The 24,064-nt window shown below is 38.2% G+C and overlaps 2 protein-coding genes across 6 annotated transcripts in view; both read right to left on the bottom strand.

The window, feature by feature from the left end:
* The window catches only part of SNRPN (small nuclear ribonucleoprotein polypeptide N), a 7,708-nt gene extending 5,718 nt beyond the window's left edge, over window positions 1-1,990 (bottom strand). Inside the window, exons 1-2 of the mRNA XM_032342282.1 lie at window positions 1,876-1,990; window positions 479-630 (exon numbers count right to left, since the gene is read on the bottom strand). Coding sequence (XP_032198173.1) covers window positions 479-630; window positions 1,876-1,878 — 155 coding nt within the window. The 5' untranslated portion in view covers window positions 1,879-1,990. The remainder of the gene's footprint in view (window positions 1-478; window positions 631-1,875) is intronic.
* On the bottom strand, window positions 1,876-24,064 carry SNURF (SNRPN upstream reading frame). 5 transcript variants are annotated; one of them, XM_032342283.1, is made up of 5 exons: window positions 22,188-22,271; window positions 16,623-16,662; window positions 14,463-14,558; window positions 7,108-7,261; window positions 1,876-2,021 (listed from the first exon to the last, which is right to left on the bottom strand). In XM_032342283.1, exons 1-4 carry the CDS (start codon window positions 22,216-22,218, stop codon window positions 7,156-7,158), a joined length of 273 nt encoding a protein of 90 aa, XP_032198174.1. In that variant the 5' UTR covers window positions 22,219-22,271; the 3' UTR covers window positions 1,876-2,021; window positions 7,108-7,155. The 5 variants fall into 5 exon arrangements, with proteins under 5 accessions (XP_032198174.1, XP_032198178.1, XP_032198176.1 ...); XM_032342285.1 differs by having other exon boundaries at window positions 1,909-2,021; window positions 7,135-7,261; window positions 22,188-22,293; XM_032342286.1 differs by lacking the exon at window positions 1,876-2,021 and adding an exon at window positions 5,670-6,359 and having other exon boundaries at window positions 7,135-7,261; window positions 22,188-22,295.

The following is a 24,064-nucleotide window of genomic DNA, read 5'->3' as shown; positions in this document are numbered from 1 at the left end:
ATTAATAACATCTTCTAACTTTTTTTAAGATTTTATTTATTTGACAGAGAGCTCACAAGTAGGCAGAGAGACGGTCATAGAGAGGGGGAAAGCAGGCTCCCTGTGGAGCAGAGCCTGATGCAGGGCTAGATCCCAGGACCCTGGGATCATGACCTCAGCCAAAGGCAGAGGCTTAACCCACTGAGCCACCCAGATGCCCCATCTCATAACTTTTTAAATAAATGCAGATACTCTGTTCATACTGTGAGTTCTATTTCAAATTAAGTTCATGTATGTTTGCAAACTTAAAACAGTAGTGTAAATACAGCGACTTTATGACTGGGAGACCCTAATCCAATTCAGTAATGGTTTAGGTTGTAAGGCAATAGACTAGCCCTATCACATTTTTCCTCCTCTCTTAACAGTTACCCTCTATAACTCCTTATGCCTATTACCCTATCCCTCATTCTCCCACCAACCAAACCCAAAATAGTCTTACTTGATCTTTCTGAATTCATCACAATCACAGAGGATCAAGTTCATATGTTTGTCAAAAGCCTTAAAGGTGCCAATGAAGATTCGGCCATCTTGCAAGATACATCTCATTCTATAGTCAATGTGCTGCAGCATCTTGCTGCTCTTTCCCACAGTCTGAAAGAAGTAAGAAAGTTGTCAGTCACTCATAAGCCAGTTTGTAATTATGTTATAACCTTCCCACCATGTCTTCCCTATTCCTTTGTCAATCCAAACTTTGTTTCCTTAACACATCCTGCCTCCCTTATTTTCTCCAAAAATCCCTTCAGTCTCAAGATACTGGACCCAATTTAGGCCCAGAACAACTATGCTCTTCTGTGGAACCCTCTACTTCTCAGAATGTATTGAGTGTAGTCTCCCATCATCCTAACTATATTTCCCTAACTACATTTCTTCCCCAACAGAGTCACAAACCCAGTTTCATGTTAGTATTCTATCATTCTAATTAGTCTCCTTTCCCAATTTTGATCCCAAATCCCACTCTCTTTCAGAACACTCAACCCTATGGATTACTTCTTTTCTCCTAGACCTGTAGCCAAACAGTGGGAAATTCCTACCTCCATCAGAAACTTTCCAATTCCCATTGACCTAATGCAAACACAAACTATTATTTATTTCCCCAAAGACCTTTATCCTAGTTATATCACACCCACATCCCCTCCCCTTCAGAGTTTGGAACAGTTGTTTCTCAAACCTTTTTCAGTTTGATTTAACCTACTAAGTCACTTCTAAAAATATGTTTACCTTAAATCACTCACTCTACTGAAATTTTAATATGCTGATAATACTGTATCTCTATTTATATACTGTAGCCCTTAAGAAGACCACAAGCTATCATAAAATCTAATATTCCTTCTACTTTCCAAATCAACTTTTGCTGCCTTAAGGTAAGGTATCTTTACTGCTGGGAATACATACTGTAAGTAATCTAAACTTTAACAGAACCACAAAACAGATTATTAGGGTGTTTTATATCTTTAGAAACTGTTTATTATTATGCATTTCTCATGCCCTGAATTGCTAAACCCCTCCATCTTTAATGTAGAATTTATGTCTATTATAACCTGAGTCTCTTATCCACTGGATGGTCCCTTACTATTTTAAGTCATAAGGAAAACTCTCTTCTGTATTTTCTCACATGTAATATCCCTCCTTAGGATATTTTCAACCACTTTATCACTACTATAGGATGACAGACATAGCTGTTCTTCAGTTGATACTTCATACAATGAGATACCATCTCTTAAAGACTGATTTCTTATTTCTAACATTAAGAACCCAAAGATACCCCACACTCTGGTAAACCATTATACTAGGTCTTTCCAGTAGCTTTTCACCCTCCTGTCTTAATATACACCTTACCATGGTTGCTGTTCCACCAAATCCAATGTCCACAGGAAGGTTTCAGGATCCTTAAGACCTAAGGAAGGCTACAGATAAAGGTATGACGCAGGTTCTCCTATAAACAATGCAAGCTTGGGGCAGAAGCTTCAAACAGGAGATGGAGCCTGCAGAGGAAAGCATGATCTAGCTGCACTGCAATATACCATGTTTAAAAACAGGCAGACAATTTTTCATGAAAATCATTTTAACAGATATGTTCAAAACACTTCCCATGTTCTTACACCCACCAAGTGAATACCAAATTTCACTATTCCCACACCTTAATTCCCTCGTTTGTTTATATGCCTATCTGGGCAACTTTCTTAGCAGTCAAAAAATATGCATTATGATAAAAATTGTTTTTCCCAATATACTAATGAAAATGCTCGTAAGTCTGGCAACCAAGAGAGTCAAAACTGGAAAAGGCCTCAGACTACTAATTATACTTATCTGAAAATTAAATACACAAATTAGACTTGAATAGGAATTTGGTTTTATGCATAGAAGCATCCCCATATCATAAACAGAATCTGATATAATTTTACTTTTAACAATACAGACATTTCTAGTAAAACTGTTCGGTTCCCAATAAAGGCACTTTTCAAACAACAATGTACACTGCTTAAGTAAATTATGAATTATCTATTTCAGGATATGAAAAAAAATATAGTGTGAACTGTAACATCAAAACAATAAGGTTAAAGAAATGTTTTGAGGATACAGTTTTCCATGTGGAACTATTGGACACTAGATCAGAAGGTAACAGAATGGTATGAAAGAAAGAACTCAGTTAAAGTGGTAAGATGTAGATGTTTCTCCATAATTACAAAAATGTGATGGTAGTTAAATACATTTCTATGAGAATTTGGAGTACCATATTGTCTAAAAAATAAATTCATCATTACTCAGAATATCTCCTAAACTTTGTTCTCCAAGTGCAAACTGCCATGCACCATTTGTGCCTTTTTTCTGAAAGACAATCTACCTATATCCTCAACATTGTCCATGCTTCTCTTTCTTAAAATAGATTTATTTATTTGAAAGAGACTGTGCACATGCACATGCATAAGCAGGGTGAGGGCGGTAGAGAAGGGCAGAGGGAGAATCAAGACTCCCCACTGAGCAGGGAGCCTGATGCCAGCTGAGCCAGTTAGATGCTCAACAGACTGAGCCACCCAACAATGCCTCTTAACATTTATCTTAACTGACAATAATAGCTATACACTTTTTTCTTCTCCCATCTACCTAATTTACATCTTTAAAGATAAAATGACATCAGTGATAACCCCTTTTGTAGCATCCAGTATTTGTACATGAATTAACATTTTGCATAAAACTCACATGTAAAGATCTCAAAAGATCTATTCAAATCATCATACTAATGCATGCTCCCCTCCCCAAATAATTGTAGTTTCTTTTTAATTTAAATTCGATTAGCCAACATAGGAGTAGTTTAAGGCCTATAATATAGATGTTCTTAACCCGGAGGGCATTATCTAGGAAGTAGAGTCTACAATCCTATACTTGTTTATTTTTAAGTTAGCAACTCTTTTAGCAATTTTCATTTTTATAATATGTATCTATTACGATATAAAGTCTTCAGCAATCTATTATAGAAGAAAGTAAATTATCTACAGAAATGGAAAAAAAATAAACACTGAAACAGAAAGTAAATTAAATGGTAACCTGAAGTTGGGTGTGGAAACAGAGAATGTATGTATGTAAGCATGAAGGATCTTACTTTGGTAATGCAGCATCCTAAAACTACCTGGCAATAGTTGCAAAAGTCAGTAAATTTATGAAAAAATTAGGTACATTTTATAGTATATAAAATATATATCAATAGAGCTGTTCTTAAAATGTAAAAAGTGAAAACCTTCACATAATATACAAAGTCTGTAACATTACTTTTTACATCATCATTATTGAAAAAATAAAACAAAAACAAAAAATGCTAACCATTCAACAAGACACTATTACTGGAGTACACCTCCTCTACCATCAACAATGGAGACATGCTACCAGACACTAAGCCACAAGACCATGATTATTACAACAAAAGAAAAAAAATGTAGGTTTAGATTTCAAGATTCATTTAAGGGAAAAAATGTAATCACTGAAAAGTTTCTTATGTAAATATAAGTTTCTTATGCAATGGGACCCAGCATCAAATGTGTGAATTTAAGGTAAAATTTGTAGTCAGTCACCTTTCCAATGAAAATTTAAAATTCAGAAACAAGACTTTTACCTTCAAATGCCAAAATGATTTGAGTACAGATTTCCCTATCAGCTTCAGTTTAAATGTTCTGTCCCAACTGGCTTTTCAGTGAACACATAACCATCAGATCTAATTCAAAGTTTAACTATAAGAAACCAACAAATTCAAAAAACATTTCCGGGTGCCTGGGTGGCTCAGTGGGTTAAGCCGCTGCCTTCAGCTCAGGTCATGATCTCAGGGTCCTGGAATGGATTCCCGCATCAGGCTTTCTGCTCAGTAGGGAGCCTGCTTCCCTTCCTCTCACTCTGCCTGCCTCTCTGCCTACTTGTGATCTCTCTCTGTCAAATAAATAAATAAATAAAATCTTAAAAAAAAAATTTCCTTGTATAGTGGAAGAGTAAAATGGAAAGGCCGGTCAGTGCTGTTTCTGTTCATCACCTAAACTGTTTGAGTTTCCAAACCCTTCCCACATTCCTACTAGATGTTGTTAGCCAGTTACCAAGTATAAAAATGTACCAAGAGATGTGAGTCATAACCGAAAGAACTGGGTACATGGATGTGTAATATAAAATAAAATATTCTATATAAGTTAGAGATACACATTTTACTCACACGGATGTGTAATATAAAATAAAATATTCTATGTAAGTAAGAGATACACATTTTACTCACAACTCAGATTAAAGGTTGACTGAAGTGATTTAGAAGTTCCCTAAACTTAGCAAACCATAATCCTGAACCCTTATCACGGAAAGGATGTTTCACTGAAGAGATTGACCAAATTTATCTCCCTAACAAATGACAGCAAAATCCTTCATGAAATAGAGCATAAGAGCAGCAACATGACACTGCACTGATGAATTAGCAGTTACGATAAATCTCCTTATATCAAAAAGCCATGTAAGCAAATAAATGACCCCAGGTCCCTGACTGGGGCCCACAGATTCCTCATAGGAAAAATTCTTAAATTTTTGGAAAGTCTGAACTTTCAAATGATTAAACTTTATAAAAATAGAAGTGAAAAATAGAAGTGAAAAGATAAGATGCTCAAACTTGGCCAAGATACATACAACAAATGAGAAATCATATAATAATGGTAATGTATTAGTGCTCACTCAAAACTAGTAAAGTATCACCCCTCGCAGAAAATGTGCATAGAAGTTAAATAATTAAAAGGAGAAAACACACATAAATGGGAAAGTACTCACCCACAAAGCAATGCCAATTAAAACCACACACACACACACACACACACACACACACACACGGATTTTCAATTTTTTGAACTGTTTATTAAAGAAAAAGACACACAAATATGGTACTGAGAAACTAGCGCTAGTAGTAATTATCCTTGATAATAAGCAACAATGCTTATGCTTCTGTCACAAAGCAATGTCAAGAAACATTTAAGAGTCATACTAATACGCATACCCTGCACTGCACAACTGGATCCTTATCCTAATAAATTTAGGATACCAAATGTATCTTTAAAATATAGAGTATTTATAAAGCATAGCAAACTAGAAAAAAAAAACAAGTACAAGGGAAAAGTAAATCATGAATGAACTATCATTTATTCATTACAAATGATAATTATGTAGACTATAATAAAATGAAAAAAATATTAGTGATATACAGTTAAGTGAAATAAATACAAAATAAATTTATTTAAAAGCACGATTCCAACTAAAAAAAGCAAATGGGCAAAATTAAAGAAAATTCAATATTTTTTTCTTTTTTAATTCAACCTTATGCTATGGTTTAAACATGGGTTTTAAAATCTTTGGTTTACTTCCCCATTTTTCTTCTCTATCACTTGGAAGCTTTCAATTTATATTGTAAAAAAGGAAACATAACAATTGTCAAAACATCTTTAAAAACTACCCAATCTACATTTACTCTTTAGATATAATTCTTTAACATGATTCTTAGACTTGACCCTCATCCTAGAAATTTATCTGGTTCCCTACCCTTTAATGTTTACTTTCATATACCTTCCTTCCTAATAAACCCTTTCTCTTCACCACCTTCTATAGTATCACTAGATCCCCTATTGTCCCAATTTGGTGTTTCATCTTTAAATGTGATTCTCTAAGAAAGATGCCTGAGAACATTCTTTTAAGGGAAACGATAGTATTTCAATTTTAAAATTTAAAAAAGGTCACATAAAACAAAAAAGACAGACTGTAAATAAATCTATATCACATTGAAAATATCATGGATAACAGTTTTATTACATTGTCAGCTGAATCAAATACATTGACACACTGTCAGCTGATTCAAATACATTGTTTAAAAAAAGTGAAAAAGACAAAACAAAAAAGGAATAATTAGTAAATATGCATGGGAAGTTATTTAACTTACTTGATTATGAATGTGGTATGTATTTATAATTCAGCAGGCAAACTGATAATGTAATTAAAACAATCAATGCAGGCAAAAGTATATCGTAACTAGTATTCCCTTTTTTCAGGGTAACAGTGACTAATACTTCATAATACAATTAGAAAATGTACCTAAGCTTATATTTTTTATTTAGTTTATTTTCACATCTGCATATCTGAGATGAACCTAATATGTTATGCTCAGCAGTTCACTGAATCTTTTACTAAACTACCAGGAAAAAGATTAAGTTTTTCACAAATGATAATTACAAAGCATTCACTAGCAGGACATTCAGCAGCTATTTATAATGCAGTATGTTTATATAATATTAATTGGAAAATTAACAGAAATTAGACACAAATAAAACTACCTAAAAAGCATGAACTAGAATGACTGGGAAACTTAGGTTGGATTAAGACGACCAAGGTCCTATTGCTTGATTTTACTTTTTTGATCTTTCTGCAATGTGCCTACAATAAGAACTTTTTAATTTAATTTTAATTGGGAAATTTTTAAGAAAAAATCTTATTTCAACACAACCCAAATAATTACGTGACCTCCAAACACATTATTTATTTATTTTTAACCATTACTCAATTAATTCTAACCTGGTTTTTCACTTGGAAATCAGCTACCTGGATGTTCCAATAACTGCTTTAACCACCTCTCGGTGTCTCAGCTAAGAATGCCTGTCTCAGTTCCGCCTGGAAATCCACCACAAGTACTTGCTGCTGCTGAGATCTCCTTGGGTACAGCTGACACCTATGAACAGAGCACAATACATTAAAATGAATATAAATGGAAAGAGAAAATTAAAAGGATAACAATATGAAAGAAAATGTGTAGATCCTTACATTTAAGGAGAACCTCAATTGGGGTCAGAGCTTCCCATTCTCTTATAAAGATATTATAAGAAGAAACAGGAGTCTCTGTACACAGAACATGCAAGGAACAGAAGAAGGACACTTACTACTTTGGGGATACTATACAAAGAAACTTTAAAATAAAAAAGAAGTTCTTTTGTTTTAAAAAACCCTATGCATCACTCACTTTTCTATCTGAAAACAATTCTTTAACCCTTAGCAAGAAGGAGGCATTTGCTAAGGCATTTCCAGCAAGACATTAATGCTGTTAGCCATACTGAATACTCCAAGGAGTAACCATCTAAAACAAGGAATTATCAGAGCCCAAGCTTTTAGGTTCTCAAACTATATAAACTACCTACCTATTAGTTGGAAGGGAATTCCAGACAAAAGTTCTCAACATATCTCTATGGATCAGTTATTTGGCTGTGAATCTGATTCTATGAATAATGATTCAGAAGTACTGCTGGCTAACAAGTCAAGCGTAAAAATAAATCACCAGCAATTCTGCTCCTGTTAAGTGTGTATGTATGTATCACGCACATGTGCGTTATATATATGTATGCGTCTATTTATGAAACCACTCAATAGTAGTCACATTTGGAAATAGACCTGAAAAAAGGTATTCCACTATTTTTCTAGTTTTTAAATACACTTTAAACATTCTGTTATATAATAACGAATTAGGTTGGACTTTGTCCATGGCTCGTGGGAGGTGCTCTCTAATTTCTCAAATTTACCAAGTTATTAAAAATATCTTCATTATTCTTGATGGGCCCCTTGGATCACACCTGAGCTAATGCTAACAAGAGGATTCAGGATAGGCACTGGCCAAGCCACAGAGAGCAAGTATGTGATTAGAGTGTATGGCCATGGATGAAGGGATGGCTTCAAGGAAGATGGAGTTCAACCCCATGCTGAATGATTCAATCATGTTTAAATAATGAAACTCTAATAAAAACTCTAGAAGACAGGGTGCCTGGGTGGCTCAGTTGGTTAAGCAGCTGCCTTCAACTAAGGTCATGATCCCAGGGTCCTGGTGGTCCTGGTATCAAGCCCCAAGCCCCTCGTCAGGATCCCTGCTCAGCAGGAGTCTGCATCTCACTCTGCCACTCCCTCCACCCACAACCCATGCTCACTCTCTCTCAAATAAATACATGAAATTTTCTTTTCTTTTTCAATTTTTATTTTTTTTCTTTTCAGTGCTCCAGAATTCATTGTTTATGCACCACACCCAATATTCCATGCAATATATGCCCTCCATAATACCCACCACCAGGCTCACCCAACCTCCCACTTCCTGCCCCTCCAAAACCTTCAGATTGTTTTTCAGAGTCCACAGTCTCTCATGGTTCATCTCCCCCTCCAATTTTCCCCAACTCACTTCTCCTCTCCATCTCCCCATGTCCTCCCTGTTATTCCTTATGCTCCCCAAATAAGTGAAAGGATATGATAATTTACTCTCTCTGCTTGACTTATTTCACTCAGCATAAGCTCTTCCAGTCCCATGCATGTTGATATAAAAGTTGGGTATTCAGGGCACCTGGGTGGCTCAGTGGGTTAAGCTGCTGCCTTCGGCTCAGGTCATGATTTCAGGGTCCTGGGATCGAGTCCCGCATCAGGCTCTCTGCTCAGCAGGGAGCCTGCTTCCCTCCCTCTCTCTGCCTGCCTCTATGTCTATTTGTGATCTCTCTCTGTCAAATAAATAAATAAAATCTTTAAAAAAAAAAGTCGGGTATTCATCCTTTCTGATGAAGGTATAATACTCCCCAGTATATATGGACCACATCTTCCTTATCTATTCATCCGATGAAAGGCATCTTGGTTCTTTCCATGGTTTGGCGACTATTGCCATTGCTGCTATGAATATTGGGGTACAGACAGCCCTTCTTTTCACTACATCTGTATCTTTGGGGTAAATACCCAGTAGTGCAATAGCAGGGTCATAGGGAAGCTCTATTTTTAATTTCTTGAGGAATTTCCACACTGTTCTCCACAGTGGCTGCACCAACTTGCATTCCCACCAACAGTGGAAGAGGGTTCCCCTTTCTCCATATCCTCTCCAACACAGGTTGTTGTTTACTGTATTGCCAATTTTGGCCATTCGAACTGGTGTAAAGTGGTATCTCAATGTGGTTTTAATTTGAATCTCCCTGATGGCTAGTGATTATGAATACTTTAAAAAAAAAAGCCTCTAGAAGGTACCCAAAGTTCTGGTGAGCTTCCTGGTCGGTGATATAGATACACTGATGAAGCTGAGAGTATTACAACCTAAGGTCATGAAGTTATGGATCGTGTCCTAGGAGTCTCTACGTTTGGCTTATCCTGATTTTTATCTTCTATAGGAATCTTAATAGTAAACGTAGGGCTTTTCTTTTGTGCTGTGAATCAATCCAACGAACTATGGAACCTGAAGAAACAATGGAAACCCTGAATCTCTATCTGGACATTCAGAAGTGCAAACGGCCTGGAAACTCGAGGATTTGCAATTGGTAACTGCACCGAAGGTAATCTTAGGGAGGGAACTGTACCCTTAACATGTCAGATCTGCACTAGCTCCATTAAGAATCGGAATTATACTGCTCATGCTTTTAAACTGTCCCATTTTTATTGTCCCATTTACTTATTTATTTCCACAAGGCAACTAAGAGTCTCACCTAATTTACTTATTTATTTACTTATTTATTTCCAAAAGGCAACTAAGAGTCTCACCTAATATGATTCTAAATGTGTTTCAGAGAAAAAAAGTATATTCTTTGGAATTTTAAAACTCCTGTTAGAGTGTTCCTCTTGGTTAACCTGAAACCCAGCTGTAATTAGAATTGAGAAAATAAAATGCAATACTGATTTCATTTCATAAAATGCAAATATAATTTAGAAAGACATTGAAAAGGATGCATAAAATATACTCTCCAGGAGACTCTCCAGCCCCCATCTCCAAATTCTCTCAAATTTATAATACATCAAGAAATGGTTAAGACATTCACCAGCCCCAAAGATCAAAAACTGATTTACTTGACAGATTTATTGGAAGATGGTATAACCATAAATTCCAAGAATAAAAACCAATAAGCTTCTATTATTAATAATAACTGTTGGTCTACGAGAGGTTTTGTCTGCCTCGTTTTGGCTTTTATTCATTTTGCTTTGTATCTTAGATGGAACATGAATAGCAAATCTTTACTAGCATTAGAACCAGTACCACACAATTTCTCTGGAATACTGACTTTTAGCACTATGGTCTGGTAAAATGTGGGATATTGATGAGTTTTGATTAAAATAAACAGACTACAGCTATTAACTATCCAAATACTGAGAGAATTCTGAGCATACATATCAGTACGCAAAGCTTAGCAAGTAACAATACTGCTTCCCCATTTTATAATACACTTACTCTCAAAATGAGAGAAATGACTGGGGAAATTACATTATTTCCCTAATTTGAAACTCCCCTCCCCCATTTAGCACCCTATAGTACTTATACATGATATAAACAGCAGAGGTTTGGAAATGAACTTTTTTCTTCTTTGAAAGCAATAAATGTTTCCATAGATTTGGAAAAGAAAATGACACAAGAGGGCTTAGAGATAGTTATGAGATTTTGTTATGCTGGTTCACACTAGTCCTGCGCAAAATAAAGGCTCTAACAAAATTTAACTACGATAAAACCATTATCCACTAACAAAAGAGTCTCCCTTCAAAAGAATCCCCCATACCTCAACTACAATCTTTTTTTTTTTTTTAAAGATTATATTTAGTCATTTAAGAGAGAGACAGAGCACAAAGAGGGAGAGAGGCAGGAGAGAGAGCAGCAGTCTTTCCACTGAGCTGGAGCCTGATGCAGAGCTCAGGCCTCCATCCCAGGACCTGGACATCATGACTTAACCATATGAGCCACCCAGGCACCCCTCAACGGCAATCTCTAAACAACCTTAAGATAATTCCAAAGGATCTGGGTAAAAATAGCACTTAAAAAAAAAAAAGATTTTATTTACTTATTTAACAGACAGATCACAAGTAGGCAGAGAGGCAAGCAGAGAGAGAGAGGGCAGGGGAAGCAGGCTTCCTACTGAGCAGAGCCAGATGTGGGTCTCCATCCCAGGATCCTGGGATCATGACCTGAGCCGAAGGCAGAGGCTTTAACCCACTGAGCCTTCCACGTGCCCCCAAAATGGCACTTTTTAAAGCTCTGAAGTATATGGGATGCTTGGCCTGCTCGGTCATTAAGCATCTGCTTTTGGCTCAGGTCATGACCCCAGGGTCCTGGGACTGAGTCCCGCATTGAGCTCTCAGCTCAGTGGGAAGCCTGCTTCTCCCTCTCCCACTCACCCTGCTTGTGTTCCCTCTCTCACTGTGCCTCTCTCTGTCAAATAAATAAATAAAATATTTTTAAAAAAGGCTTTTAAGTTACAAAAGATATTACCATACAAGAGAAAATTAATATGGCAAAAGGTCTATTATAAAGGGCAAATTATAGGGGCAACTGGGTGGCTCAGTTGGTTAAGTGGCCAAACTCTGATTTTGGCTCAGGTGAGGATCTCAGGGTTGTGGGGTTGAGCTCTGTTCAACGCTCAGCAGGGAATCTCCCTGAGAATTCTTTCTCCCTTTGTCCCATCCCCTCTCACTTGCGCATGGCTCATGATCTCTCCCTTGTTCAATAAATCTTTTAATTTATTTTTTTTTGTTGGTTAGAACCTATTTTATTTTACTTTACTTTTATTACGTTATGTTAATCACCATACAGTACATCATTGATTTTTGATGTAGTGTTCCATGATTCATTGTTTGTGTATAACACCCACTGCTCCATGCAATCTCTGCCTTCCTTAATATCCATCACCAATACATCTTTTAAAAAATAGAACAAATTATATAGAATATCCATTCAGAAGATACTTCTTTTAAAGAAGTTCCCAAACTAAAAATGTAATAAAAGAATAATGAGCTCAGAAGAATAAACAAACAGGGAAAATGGGGAAATTGCTAGCCTCACCAGTAATTCAAAATGTGCAAGTGAATATACTGCAATTTTCCCATATAAAATAAGAAAATAACAGAAATAGAAGACAAAATTTTACCTCTATTTTATAAGAGCCTTTTTTTTAAAAAAAAGCTTTGTATTTGAGGAACTGAAATAAAATGTAAATAATATTAAAGAATATTAACTTTCAAATTGACTGCCCTTATCTTTGTTGATAATAGCTAAGAAATGCAAACCTATCAGTAAGCTAATGATAAATGAAATTATTAAACCACCCATATTCTACAATTTCTAAAATAAGGTATTTATATGTACTGACAAGCAAGATCCCCAAGACCTATTGTTGCAGAACAATAAATATTGCATATGTAAAGAGATCACAAGTATGCCACCATGCTTCTCCCTCCTTCCATGTGTGCATACACATGAACAAACAGGAAAAGGTATGAAAGTATAGACACCTACATATCTATGGATACTCTCTAGGGACGGAAGGGGAAAGGACAGATGGCAAGTTGAAGTAGATACTTTCTATCTCAAAGTTACCTGTTTTATAAAGAGACAATATTCTTGTACTTTTAATATGTGTAATTTTGGATAATAACTAAAACAGCTTTAGGAAAATAAAAAAGAATGCTACACACTGATTCTGTCAAGATTTGTGATAACAAAATGGAAGATCCAATAAATATTATGTATCAGGTGATTCAAAATGTTGGTATATTTTGTTAAAATCCCCCTTTTGGAAACTAAATTTAAAAGTATCGAAGGGTATCAGGGTGGCTCAGTTGGTCAGGTGTTTAGCTCTTGATTTTGGCTTGGGTCATGATCTGGGGTCCTGGATTTTCTCTCTCTCTCTCTCTCTGATCCTCCCCCAGCTCCATCTCACACTTTTTCTTCCTAAAATGAATAATTAAATTTTTGAAAAAATTAAAAAATAAAAGTGTGTATATCCTATGTAGATTTCCTATGTAAGAAGAGGAACAAATGGGGCTGCCTGGGTGGCTCAGTGGGTTAAGCCTCTGCCTTTGGCTGAGGTCATGATATCAGGGTCCTGGGATTGAACCCAATGTTGGGCTCTCTGCTAAGCAAGGAGCCTGCTTCCCCCTCTTTCTCTACCTGCCTCTCTTCCAACTTGTGATCTCTCTCTGTCAAATAAATAAAATCTTTAAATAAAAAAAAAGAGGAACAGATGTATACACTTCAAGCTTTTTTTAAGATTTTATTTATTTGAGGGCTGCCTGGGTAGCTCAGTCGGTTAAGCAGCTGCCTTCAGCTCAGGTCATGATTCCAAGGTCCTGGGACTGATCCTTGCATCAGGCTCCCTGCTCAGTGGAGAGCCTCCTTCTCCTCTCTCCCTCAGCCTGCTTGTGCTCTCTCTCTGTCAAATAAAAAAGTAAATAAATCTTTAAAAAAAAAAAGATTTTATTTGAGAGAGAGATCACGACTGAGAGAGCAGAAGCAGGAGAAACAGAGGGAGAGAGAGAAGCAGGTTCCCTGTTGAGCAGGGAGCCCAATGCAGGGTTAGATCTCAGGACATGACCTGAGCCCAAGGCAGTTGCTTAACTGACTGAGCCACCCAGGTTCCTCACATTTCAAGTTTTTTTTTTTTAATATTTTATTTATTTGACAGAGAGAAAGATCACAAGTAGGCAGAGAGGCAGGCAAAGAGAGAGGGGGAAGCAGGCTCCCTGCTGAGCAGACAGCCTGATGCGGGGCTCGATCCCAGGACCCTGAGATCATGACCTGAGCGGAAGGCAGAGGCTTAACCCACTGAGCCACCCAGGCACCCCACATTTCAAGTTTTTAATTGGATAAATGTACTAATGAAAAATAAAAATCTGAATAATGCAGCACATGCATGAATACATAAATTAGCATTTGGTCAATGAATAAAAAAAATTGCAAACATAGAAGTGAATTTAGTAACAACATAAATTAAATAATTTTAATTTCAAAGTTGAAGGATTTAGAATTTTATTGATAAAACCACCTACACATTTAGGGAAAAATGCATTTTTATTGAAATTATTAACATAAGTTAGTACTACCTGGTTAAGATTGATTCGACTGCTTTGCTGTATCTTCTACAAATTGGTTCTCAAACGAGACTACTCACTCTTGGTTGCTCAGTGAGGCTGTCCTCCTACGTTTGACTTGGACTTCCACCTCTGGCACGTGCTGTTCTGTAGTCCGTCTCAGGTGTAAGCGGTCCCTGAAGCAGAAAGAATAATTTATTTGATAAGACTTCATCAATTTTAAAATAACCACACTTACTTAAAGGCTATATTTATTTTTAAAGTGTTTTATTTGAGAGAGCAAGCAAGTGAGAGAGCACAAGCAAGGGCAGAGGAAGATGCAGACTCCCCACTGGGCAGGGACCCCAATGTGGGACTTGATCCCAGATCTCCAGGACCATGACCTAGCTGAAGACCAGAGCACCGACTGAGCCTCTAAAGGCTGTATTTAAAAACTCTATTTAATAGGACAGAGTTTTTAAAGTGCTTATAATTGGGGCACCTGGGTGGCTCAGTGGGTTAAAGCCTCTGCCTTGGGCTCAAGTCATAATCCCAGGGCCCTGGGTCCCTGCTCGGCAGGGAGCCTGATTCCTCCTCTCTGCCTGCCTCTCTGCCTACTTGTGGTCTCTGTCTGTCAAATAAACAAATAAAATCTTAAAAAGAAAAAAAAGTGCTTATAATCCATTAAAACAAGGTACAGTAATAATGTATGCCAACTATATCTCAATAAAAATGGTGGAAAAGAAAGGAGGCAAAATTTAATGACTATATCCTCCAGTAGTCAGGATCTACCCTAAAGTCACTTCCTCCCTCCTTTAGAAGCCCCTTAACGTCCTAGATGCCTGAGTATCTTAGTTGAGCATCTGACTCTTGATTTCAGCTCAGGTCATGATCTCAGGTGGGTAGACGGAGCGGAACCTCTTGTCAGGCTCTGTGCTCAGCAGGCTGTCAGCTTGGTTTCTCTCCCTCCATCCCTACCCTCACTCACAAGCACCCTGTCTCTTTCCCCCTCACACTCTCTCAAATAAATAAATCTGTGTTAAAGAAAAAAAAAAAAAGCCCTCCGAGGTGCAAGAGGCTGGACGGCTTAGTCAGTTAAGCATCTGCCTTTGGCTCAGGTAAGATCTCAGGTCCTGGGATCAGGTCCCACCCATTATCTGGCTCTGTGGGGAGCCTGCTTCTCCCTCTGCTGCTGCTCCTGTTCTCTATCTCTCTCTGTGTGTCAAATAAATAAACAAAATCTTAAAAAAAAAAAAACAAAAAACCCTGACAGCATGAGATATCAGAAAACTGGGGGCTTGGATATATCAGAAAAATAAGCAAAAAGAAAATATTTATTTTCACGTATTTTATATATGCAGATACAAAGCTATACATTTACAGAGATATGCACTAACCTCCTACCCATACCTACATCACCTGAAAAAAAAAAAACAGCAATGTTGATTCCAAAACTGGCTTGAAAATATTTTAAAGATACTTTGAATTTATTTATTTTAGAGAGAGAGAGAGAGAGAAGTAAGAAAGGGGGGACAAAAAGGAAGAAGCATATTCCCTGAGTAGGGAGTCAGAAGAAGGACTTGATCCCAGGACCCTGAGGTCATGATCTGAGCTAAAGGCAGACACTTTGACAAGCCACCCAGGTGCCCCTGGTCTGAAAATATTTAACTGGGCCAGATCTTTTAGTAAAACGGAAAAAGCGTCACATTTAAATTATAAAATTTCTACTTAAGCAACCCCCTGTGCAAATGCTGTTTTCCTAGGATTTATAAAACAAGAAATAAAAAGGATGCTTAAGTAAAAAATAAATACATAAAACCAACATATCTACCACTGTCTGATGATCGACAGAACAGCTCACAAAATGGCTGCTCAAAGGAAGTGAGAATGTAAATTTCCCACCTGGGTCATCCATCCATGTTAGAAACTACAGGAACCACTCGTAAAACTGCAATTTAACAATGCTAATCAGAGAGGATAGCAGAAACAGGATTTTACAAAAGTCATGCAATGTAATATTTCCATGGCAGAATTCAAAAGAAGCATCTCCCAAACTAATTCTTTGAACCCTTGTTATTTTCTAATTCATATTAGATTATGCAAAGTAACCCAATCAAATAGCTTTCCAATAAGCCCAAGTTGTTTTACTGCTTAAAAAAGCTTTACTGTTTCAATCAAGCAATAGAAATCATTTAAAAAACATATATGTACATATCAGATTTTTTAAATGATAAAAGTATATAATTTACTATTCTCCTTACCTTTGATTAGGCAATGGTTTTCTTAAGATACCTGAAATACCTGAGAAAGGAATCTATAAGTTGGATTTCATCTGAAGTAAAAAATGTATTTGCTTCAAGGACACTTTATGTACAGCTGGCCAGCCAAATGGGAGAAAATATTTGTAATTCACACAGCTTGAGGACTCTTACAACTCAATAAAATGAAAAAAAAAACTCCACTTAAAAATGGATGAAAAGATTGGAACAGACATTTATATGAGCACTAAAAAAATACTTTACATCACTACAGTTATTAGGGAAATGCAAATAAACACTACAAACATACCATTTCATATCTCCAGGGTGGAGGAGGTGGAGAAACAGGTAGTGGGAATGTGAAATGGTGGAGCTTCTGGCACTTCCTAAAAATGTGTACCATGGAGTTAGCATATGACACTAATCCCACTCCTAGAGGGAGTAAAATTATGTACTGCCAAAATGAACATAAGAGGGAGTAAATATATATATATATATATATATATATATATATATATATATGCATGCTTGAGTGTGAATTTTCCTAGCAACATTTATAATAAAAGCCAGGAAGTGTAAACCACCCAAAGTATAACCACTAAAAAAATGGATAAACCAAATATGGTGTGGTATGGTAAAGTCAATACAATGGAAACGTCATTCAGTGCCAAAAAGGAATGAAGTATTTATTGATTAAACATAACTTCACAAATGTATGTGTTAATATAATAAAATTATGTAATAAAAAGAACCATCATAAACCTTTATAGCTCACAGGCCATCAATTATGATTGATCAAATCGTATAACTGAAAATATTACATTACCAAAAAATTAAAGAAAAATCTTCAGTTCTTTTATTCCTTCATAGCAGTTGCTCAGTATGAAAAGGTCTGAGTTCATGGGATAAATGAAACAGCACATGGAATTATTCAATTTTCTAAATCCATTTTTATTTTTATTTTTTTGAAGATTTTATTTATTCATTTAACAGAGATCACAAGTAGGCAGAGAGGCAGGCAGAGGGAGAGGAGGAAGCAGGCTCCCCACTGAGCAGGGAGCCCAATGCGGGACTCTATCCCAGGACCCTGAGATCATGACCAGAGCCGAAGGCAGACGCTCAACTGACGGAGCCACCTAGGCACCCCTAAATCCATTTTTAAAGCTACATGTAAAATAATCAAAGAGCAGCATTGTTTTCACAATATAGAAAGTGTGTTCTAAATATACACACATATGAGTGCATTTACAATCTTCTACTGCATTTCTAATCTAGTAACCAGCTTTCAGAAAATAAGCATTTAAAGGGAAAATAAGCATTTAAAGGAAAAACAGAGAGGTGCCTGGCTGACTCAGTCAGTGAAACATGAAACTCTTGGGTTCAAGACCGACACTGGGTGAAGAACTTACTTAATAATGAAATCTTAAATAAATAAGTAAACAATAAAGGAAAAAGTGATGTGTTTGTTGGCTCAGTTGGTAGAGCATGTGACTCAGTTTCAGGGTTGTGAGTTCAAGCCCCACATGTGACAGAGAATACACTTTTAAACGTTAATGAAGGGGCGCCTGGGTGGCTCAGTGGGTTAAAGCCTCTGCCTTCGGCTCCAGTCATGATCCCCTGGGATCGAGCCCCATATCGGGCTCTCTGCTCGGCAGGGAACCTGCTTTCCTCTCTCTATGCCTGCCTCTCTACCTACTTGTGATCTCTGTCTGTCAAATAAATAAATAAATAAATAAAACTTAAAAAAAAAAAAAGTTAATGAAAAAACGGAAAAAATTCTATGGGCACAATGTTAATTTTTTTGCTCCAAAATTGCTTTCCATTAAAAAAAAAAATACTAATTTGGAAATACACTGAGAAACAAGTGATGAGATCAACACAATGTTTTACCAAATAACTTAACATTCTTTCAAATATACAATATGCCTTACGTTCTGCCCAAATAAACTAATAAAAATTCAATTACTAAGATCTCAAGAACAAAAAATTTAAAAAAGAAAATGTGAGGTAATCTTAGTCTACAGATCTTCCCATAATCATGAGAAAATCAGTGTCTCTAAGCCAAAACCTCTGAACCATCAAAAAGAAAATCCTAAGCCAGCCAGCATTCAGGAACTAGAAGACAAAATAACTGACTCCCTTACAAAACCGTTGCTAGTGAGAGAGGCAACCTTAACCATCAACAACTCTTAAGCTTTACAGCTCTGGGCCACAAAAGTGGAAGAGGAAAAGGATACAAGCAATAAAATCCTAATGTACACTGAAGAAAGAAACAAGTCTCATTATCCCCGTCATATTGAGAAAATATCCATACCCTGCTTATTAATTAAAGGATTCTTTCTATACATAGCTAAGTAGTAGAGTACAGTGTCAAAGTAAGAGATTAAACTCAAAATGCAAAGACCTAAATGTGAGACCTGAAACAATAAAACTCCTTAAAGAAGATATAAACAGTAATTTCTTGGGACGTTGGCCTTAGCAACATTTTCCTATATATATATATAGGTCTCCTCTGGCAAGGGAAACAAAAACAAAACTAAACTATAGGGTCTACATGAAAATAAAAAGCTTTTGTGGGGTGCCTGGGTGGCTCAGTGGGTTAAGCCGCTGCCTTTGGCTCAGGTCATGATCTCAGGGTCCTGGGATGGAGCCTCGCATCGGGCTCTCTGCTCAGCAAGGAGGCTGCTTTCCCCCTCTTCCTCTGCCTGACTCTCTGCCTACTTGTGATCTTTCTCTCAGTCAAATAAATAAAAATCTTAAAAAAAAAAAAAGCTTTTGCAAGCAATGGATAACATCAACAAAACAAACAGGCAACCTATTGAATAGGAAAAGGTATTTATTTGCCAATGATATATTTGATAAGGTGTTTATGTAATATAGTGTATCTGATAAGGGGTTAATATATAAATAACATAAAACCCAACGCATGCATGTACAAAAACACACAAATCAACAAATCCCATTAAAAATGGGCAGAGGAACTTAGCAGACATTTTTTTTTTTATTCCAAAGATATAGAGAGAGCCAACATACTCATAAGATCCTCAACATCACTCATCATCAGGAAAATGCAAATCATTAATGTGCCGAGATATTACCTCAAACCAGTCAGAATGGCTAGTATAAAAAAGACAACTGGGCGCCTTGGGTGGCTCAGTCGTTAGGCATCTGCCTTCGGATCAGGTCATGATCCCAGGGTCCTGGGACTAAGGCCCACATTCAGTTCCCTGGTCCACAGGAAGACTGCTTCTCTTCCTCCCACTCCCCCCTGCTTGTGTTCCTTCTCTCTCTGTGTGTGTCAAATAAATAAAACCTTTAAAAAATACAAGAAATAAGTCTTGGTAAGGATGTGGAAAAAAGAAACTCACGCACTCTTGGTAGGAATGTAAACTTTTTCAATCACTGTGGAAAACAGTATATATGTTCCTCAAAAAATTAAAAATAGAAATAGCACATGATCCAGTAATTCTACTTCTGAGTATTTACACAAAGAAAACAAAAGCACTGATTCAAAAACATACATGCACTCCTGGGTTTGACTGTAGAATTATGTATAATAGCCAAGGTATTAAAGCAACCATCCAAGTGTCTGTCAATAGATAAATGGATAAAGATGCAGTATATAAATAAATATTAATCAGCTATAAAGAAAATTTTGCCAGTTTTTACAAGATGGATAGACCAAGAGAGTACTATGTTAAGTGAAATAAGTAAGAGAAATTCAAATACCTTACTATTTCACTTAAGTGTGGAATAAAAAAAAGAACAACAACAACAACAAAAAAAAAACAGAAACAGGCACCCAAAAGTAGAGATGAAAGTGGTTTTTACCAGCAAAGAGAAGGTGGAGATGGACAAAATGGGGAAGGGAAGTGGGAGGTACAGGCTGGGGATGCAATAGGGAATATACAGTCAATGATATGTATTTTAACAGCACTGTATGATGACAGACGTAACTACACTTATGAACACTTCAGAACAGAGTCGCTGAATCACTACATTGTACCCTTGAAACTAATGAAGCACTGTGGGTCAACTAAACTCCAATAAAAAAAAAAAAGATTAACTTTGAGACTTTGACATCTTAAGTGTGGAATTAAAAAAAAAAAATCTGAGCACATTCAGAGGAAAGGACAGGAATAAAGATGTCGCATCACCACATATGAGGAAAGGATTTCAGCAATGAAACATGGGACAGATGCACTGGGCAAATGAAGATAATACAAAATAATCTGAATAAGTCCAAACTAAACACTACCTTGCCTTAAGTAGCAGTACAACCATCCCTGAACTGTTTCTTTTCACTAAATCACAGAAAGGGTTCACAAGGGCTCATCATTTTCAAAAAGTCCTGATACTAAGCCAAATATTCAGTGGGCAGGGCAGAGACCTTGAAACTTCAGAGGTCTTTCCAAAGAGATCCACCATATTGACATCCTAAGCCTGCCTGTAAAACTACAAAATGGCTGACCAAGGTAATACACGCTCCTTTTCTAAATATCCAAAATGATCAGAAGTTAAGCAAAGTATATTTGAAATAGTAAGTGTATATGAGTAGGAAAAAATGAGCAAACTGTACTTATGGCAGAATTCCAAACTCCTGCTATTTTTAAAAACTACTCAAAAAGAAACAATTTCCATAACAAAGTTTTCCAAGACTTCTGGGTTTGTTTTCCCTAATTACATTCCAACTTAGCACAACCATATTTGTTTGTGATGTTGGGCGGGGAAAGAGAAAAGCCTGCCCACCAGCATTCTGCAAAAAATGAAGTCCTTTAAAATGCTCCCCTCCAAAGGTGGAATACAGAATACAGAATATTCAGTTACTTTGTTAATTATATATTCTCACCAAATTTTCACAGTAGCTCCCATTCCAAAAATGATGGATCAAAAGCATCAGTTTAAAAACCGAACTAGGGCAAGAATTCCCTTATCCAACCTGTACTTACAGCCGTGTAGCATTCTACTTTTCTGATTCTCTGCTCTGTTCCTCTTCAGCAAACAATACTTACAGGTCTCAGCTCCTAAGAACCCTGGAGGAGCCCTGACCCCCAATTTAATGAAACTGTATATAAAGGCTGGGTCACAAAACGAACATACACAGATTAAGAAATATGAGACTCTTAAAGGTGATGCAGTCGTACAATTATCAAATCTGTAAAGGGGAAATCAAATGTAGTAAGGGATTTTCTAAAGGGTCACGAATCCCGTTTGAGTATTAAAAATAATTAGACTGGTCATAATACAATACAAATAAATACAAATAAAATACAAAAGTGAAAAGGTGGGGCTCTCTTTAAGTGAGAAAACATTTAAAATCAGTACCACTGATAAAGGTGGCCTCAAGTAGTAGTGGGTGACTTCGCCTTTCCTTCCCTGCCTGCAGGCCCCCATTTCTCTCCTCTATGGTGCAACAGAAATGCAGGGGCACAGCATGGCTGCCAGTCTACGCAGGCCTAGAATGTACAAATCCATTGCCCCGTTGCCATCTCCACTCCAGTGTGGCTTTATGGGTAAGGGGCGGCCCAAGGTACCAGCTCAACAAATCCATGTCTTCCTTCTGCCTACCCATGGCAGTCAAGAGGAAAGGAGCAGTCATTACAGCATACAGGTGAAGGGGGTAACTACCAGCCCCACCAAGTGGACACTGCGCAAACCCCCTCCTCTAGTGCCCGCCCCACTGTGGGGCGGAGACGCTGTCTTCCCAGTTGCGCCTGCGCACCCAAAATCCCGCACCCTTCCCCACTGCGGCACTTTGGGGAGGGGGCAGCTGCCCACTTTGCCAAACTCCTCCCCTCACCACAGTGCTGCGGTTTGAAGGTGCCGCGGAAATTGCTGCCTGGGAGAAACCTCATGCATTACCCTTCCCCCACTGCGGCACGGGCGGAGGGGTAGGCTGCCCCCCACCCTGTCACGCCTGCGCAGATCGGCACATCTGCAACGGCAGCCATCTTGGCGAGGCTCACAATGGTAGTGACGCGGCAGTGGACCCCTGTAAACCTTACTCCGAAGGCAAGGAAAGATCCATACAAACAAGACACGCCTCTGCAGTGTTACATCCCAGAACCTGGCACAACTCTCACAAGTTCATAAGGCAAGCTCTGCACACCATACCCCTAATCTTATACCAAAACCTCAAAAGCAAGGAATTATACAGGGGTTAAATATCTGAAGACAAACTTTTCTGCAGCTATTCCTTTAGGTGAGCAATGGAGAGTCGGTTCACCCTAATACAGACTCTTAAGACTGCAGAGAACAACTGAACGTTCTCCCCTTTTCCTCAAACTAAAGGTGTGGACCCCTCGCCTCTTCCATCAGCCCACCACCAGATTCGTGGTCCACTGCTCCCGCCCCTCTTAACGCGCTCATTCAACCACTGCCATGGCGGCCACTCTGCCAAGGTACCCACCGCCACCCTATCGCCCCTCCCGTCACCACCATCATGGCTGCCTCGCCACCCCCACACATACCATATCCAAGGTGGGTCACCCCTTTCACAGGGCCGCCCACTTTGTAGCACCCTCACGGTGGCCTCCCTGCCACCACCTCCCAAACACCGCCATGACAGCCACCCCAGCTTACCAACTCCGCCCCTCCCTACCACCACCATGACGGTCACTTCACTGCCCCCTCCGTGGCAACCATGATCACCCTGCTAGTCACCCCGCCATCTCTGTATCACTGCTGCTGTGTCCACCTCACGGACCCCCCAAACCACCAGCACAACCACCGTATCTCCCCCTCACTACCATCACCAAGAACAGCCTATCCTCTACTCCCTCCCACCACCACCATGACGACCACCATGGTGGCCACCATTGCTACACCACTATCACACATAGTGAATATCTCACCCTAAAGATCCTTCCTTATCACCACTGCAAGCACGCTGCGACCCCTGAGATACCACTGTCACCAAAACCAGATGCCCTATCCTGTCAACCCCTCCTTGGTACTGCGGACTCCCCAGTGATTCCACCCCTGTCTTTCGCACCACAGTCATCACAATATACCTTCCTCAACCACAGTCATGGCCTCAGATCTCAAGGACAAAAGGCCACTTTAGAAAGGATCTGACAGGACACGATACGGTGGCATATACCAGCTGCAATACGACACGATACGGTCAGAGCACCATCCAGGGAGGTACAACCAATCCCCAAACCTTCAAAAGTATCTCGTTCAGTTCTCCAGAACAAAGAACTTTAGAGCCCAGATTTCCACTATATACAACAATACTTTAAGTTCTGCAAATCTGGAACACTGAACAAACAACAAGGACTGTTCCCCAGGCTGTCTCTAAGGGAAGAAATCCATACAGCTAACCTGGCCCGCTCCATCGCGCTGCTACCCGCTCCTCAGAACAGACCGTCAGGCATCTCCGGCGACAGCTCCACTCTGCTCTTGAGTCACTGCAGCAACACCAACTAATCACGCCAGTTCCA

This window comes from Mustela erminea, chromosome 5 (genome assembly GCF_009829155.1).
Source record: "Mustela erminea isolate mMusErm1 chromosome 5, mMusErm1.Pri, whole genome shotgun sequence".
Taxonomy (NCBI): domain Eukaryota; kingdom Metazoa; phylum Chordata; class Mammalia; order Carnivora; family Mustelidae; genus Mustela; species Mustela erminea.
This window is presented reverse-complemented; position numbering and strand designations above follow the sequence as displayed.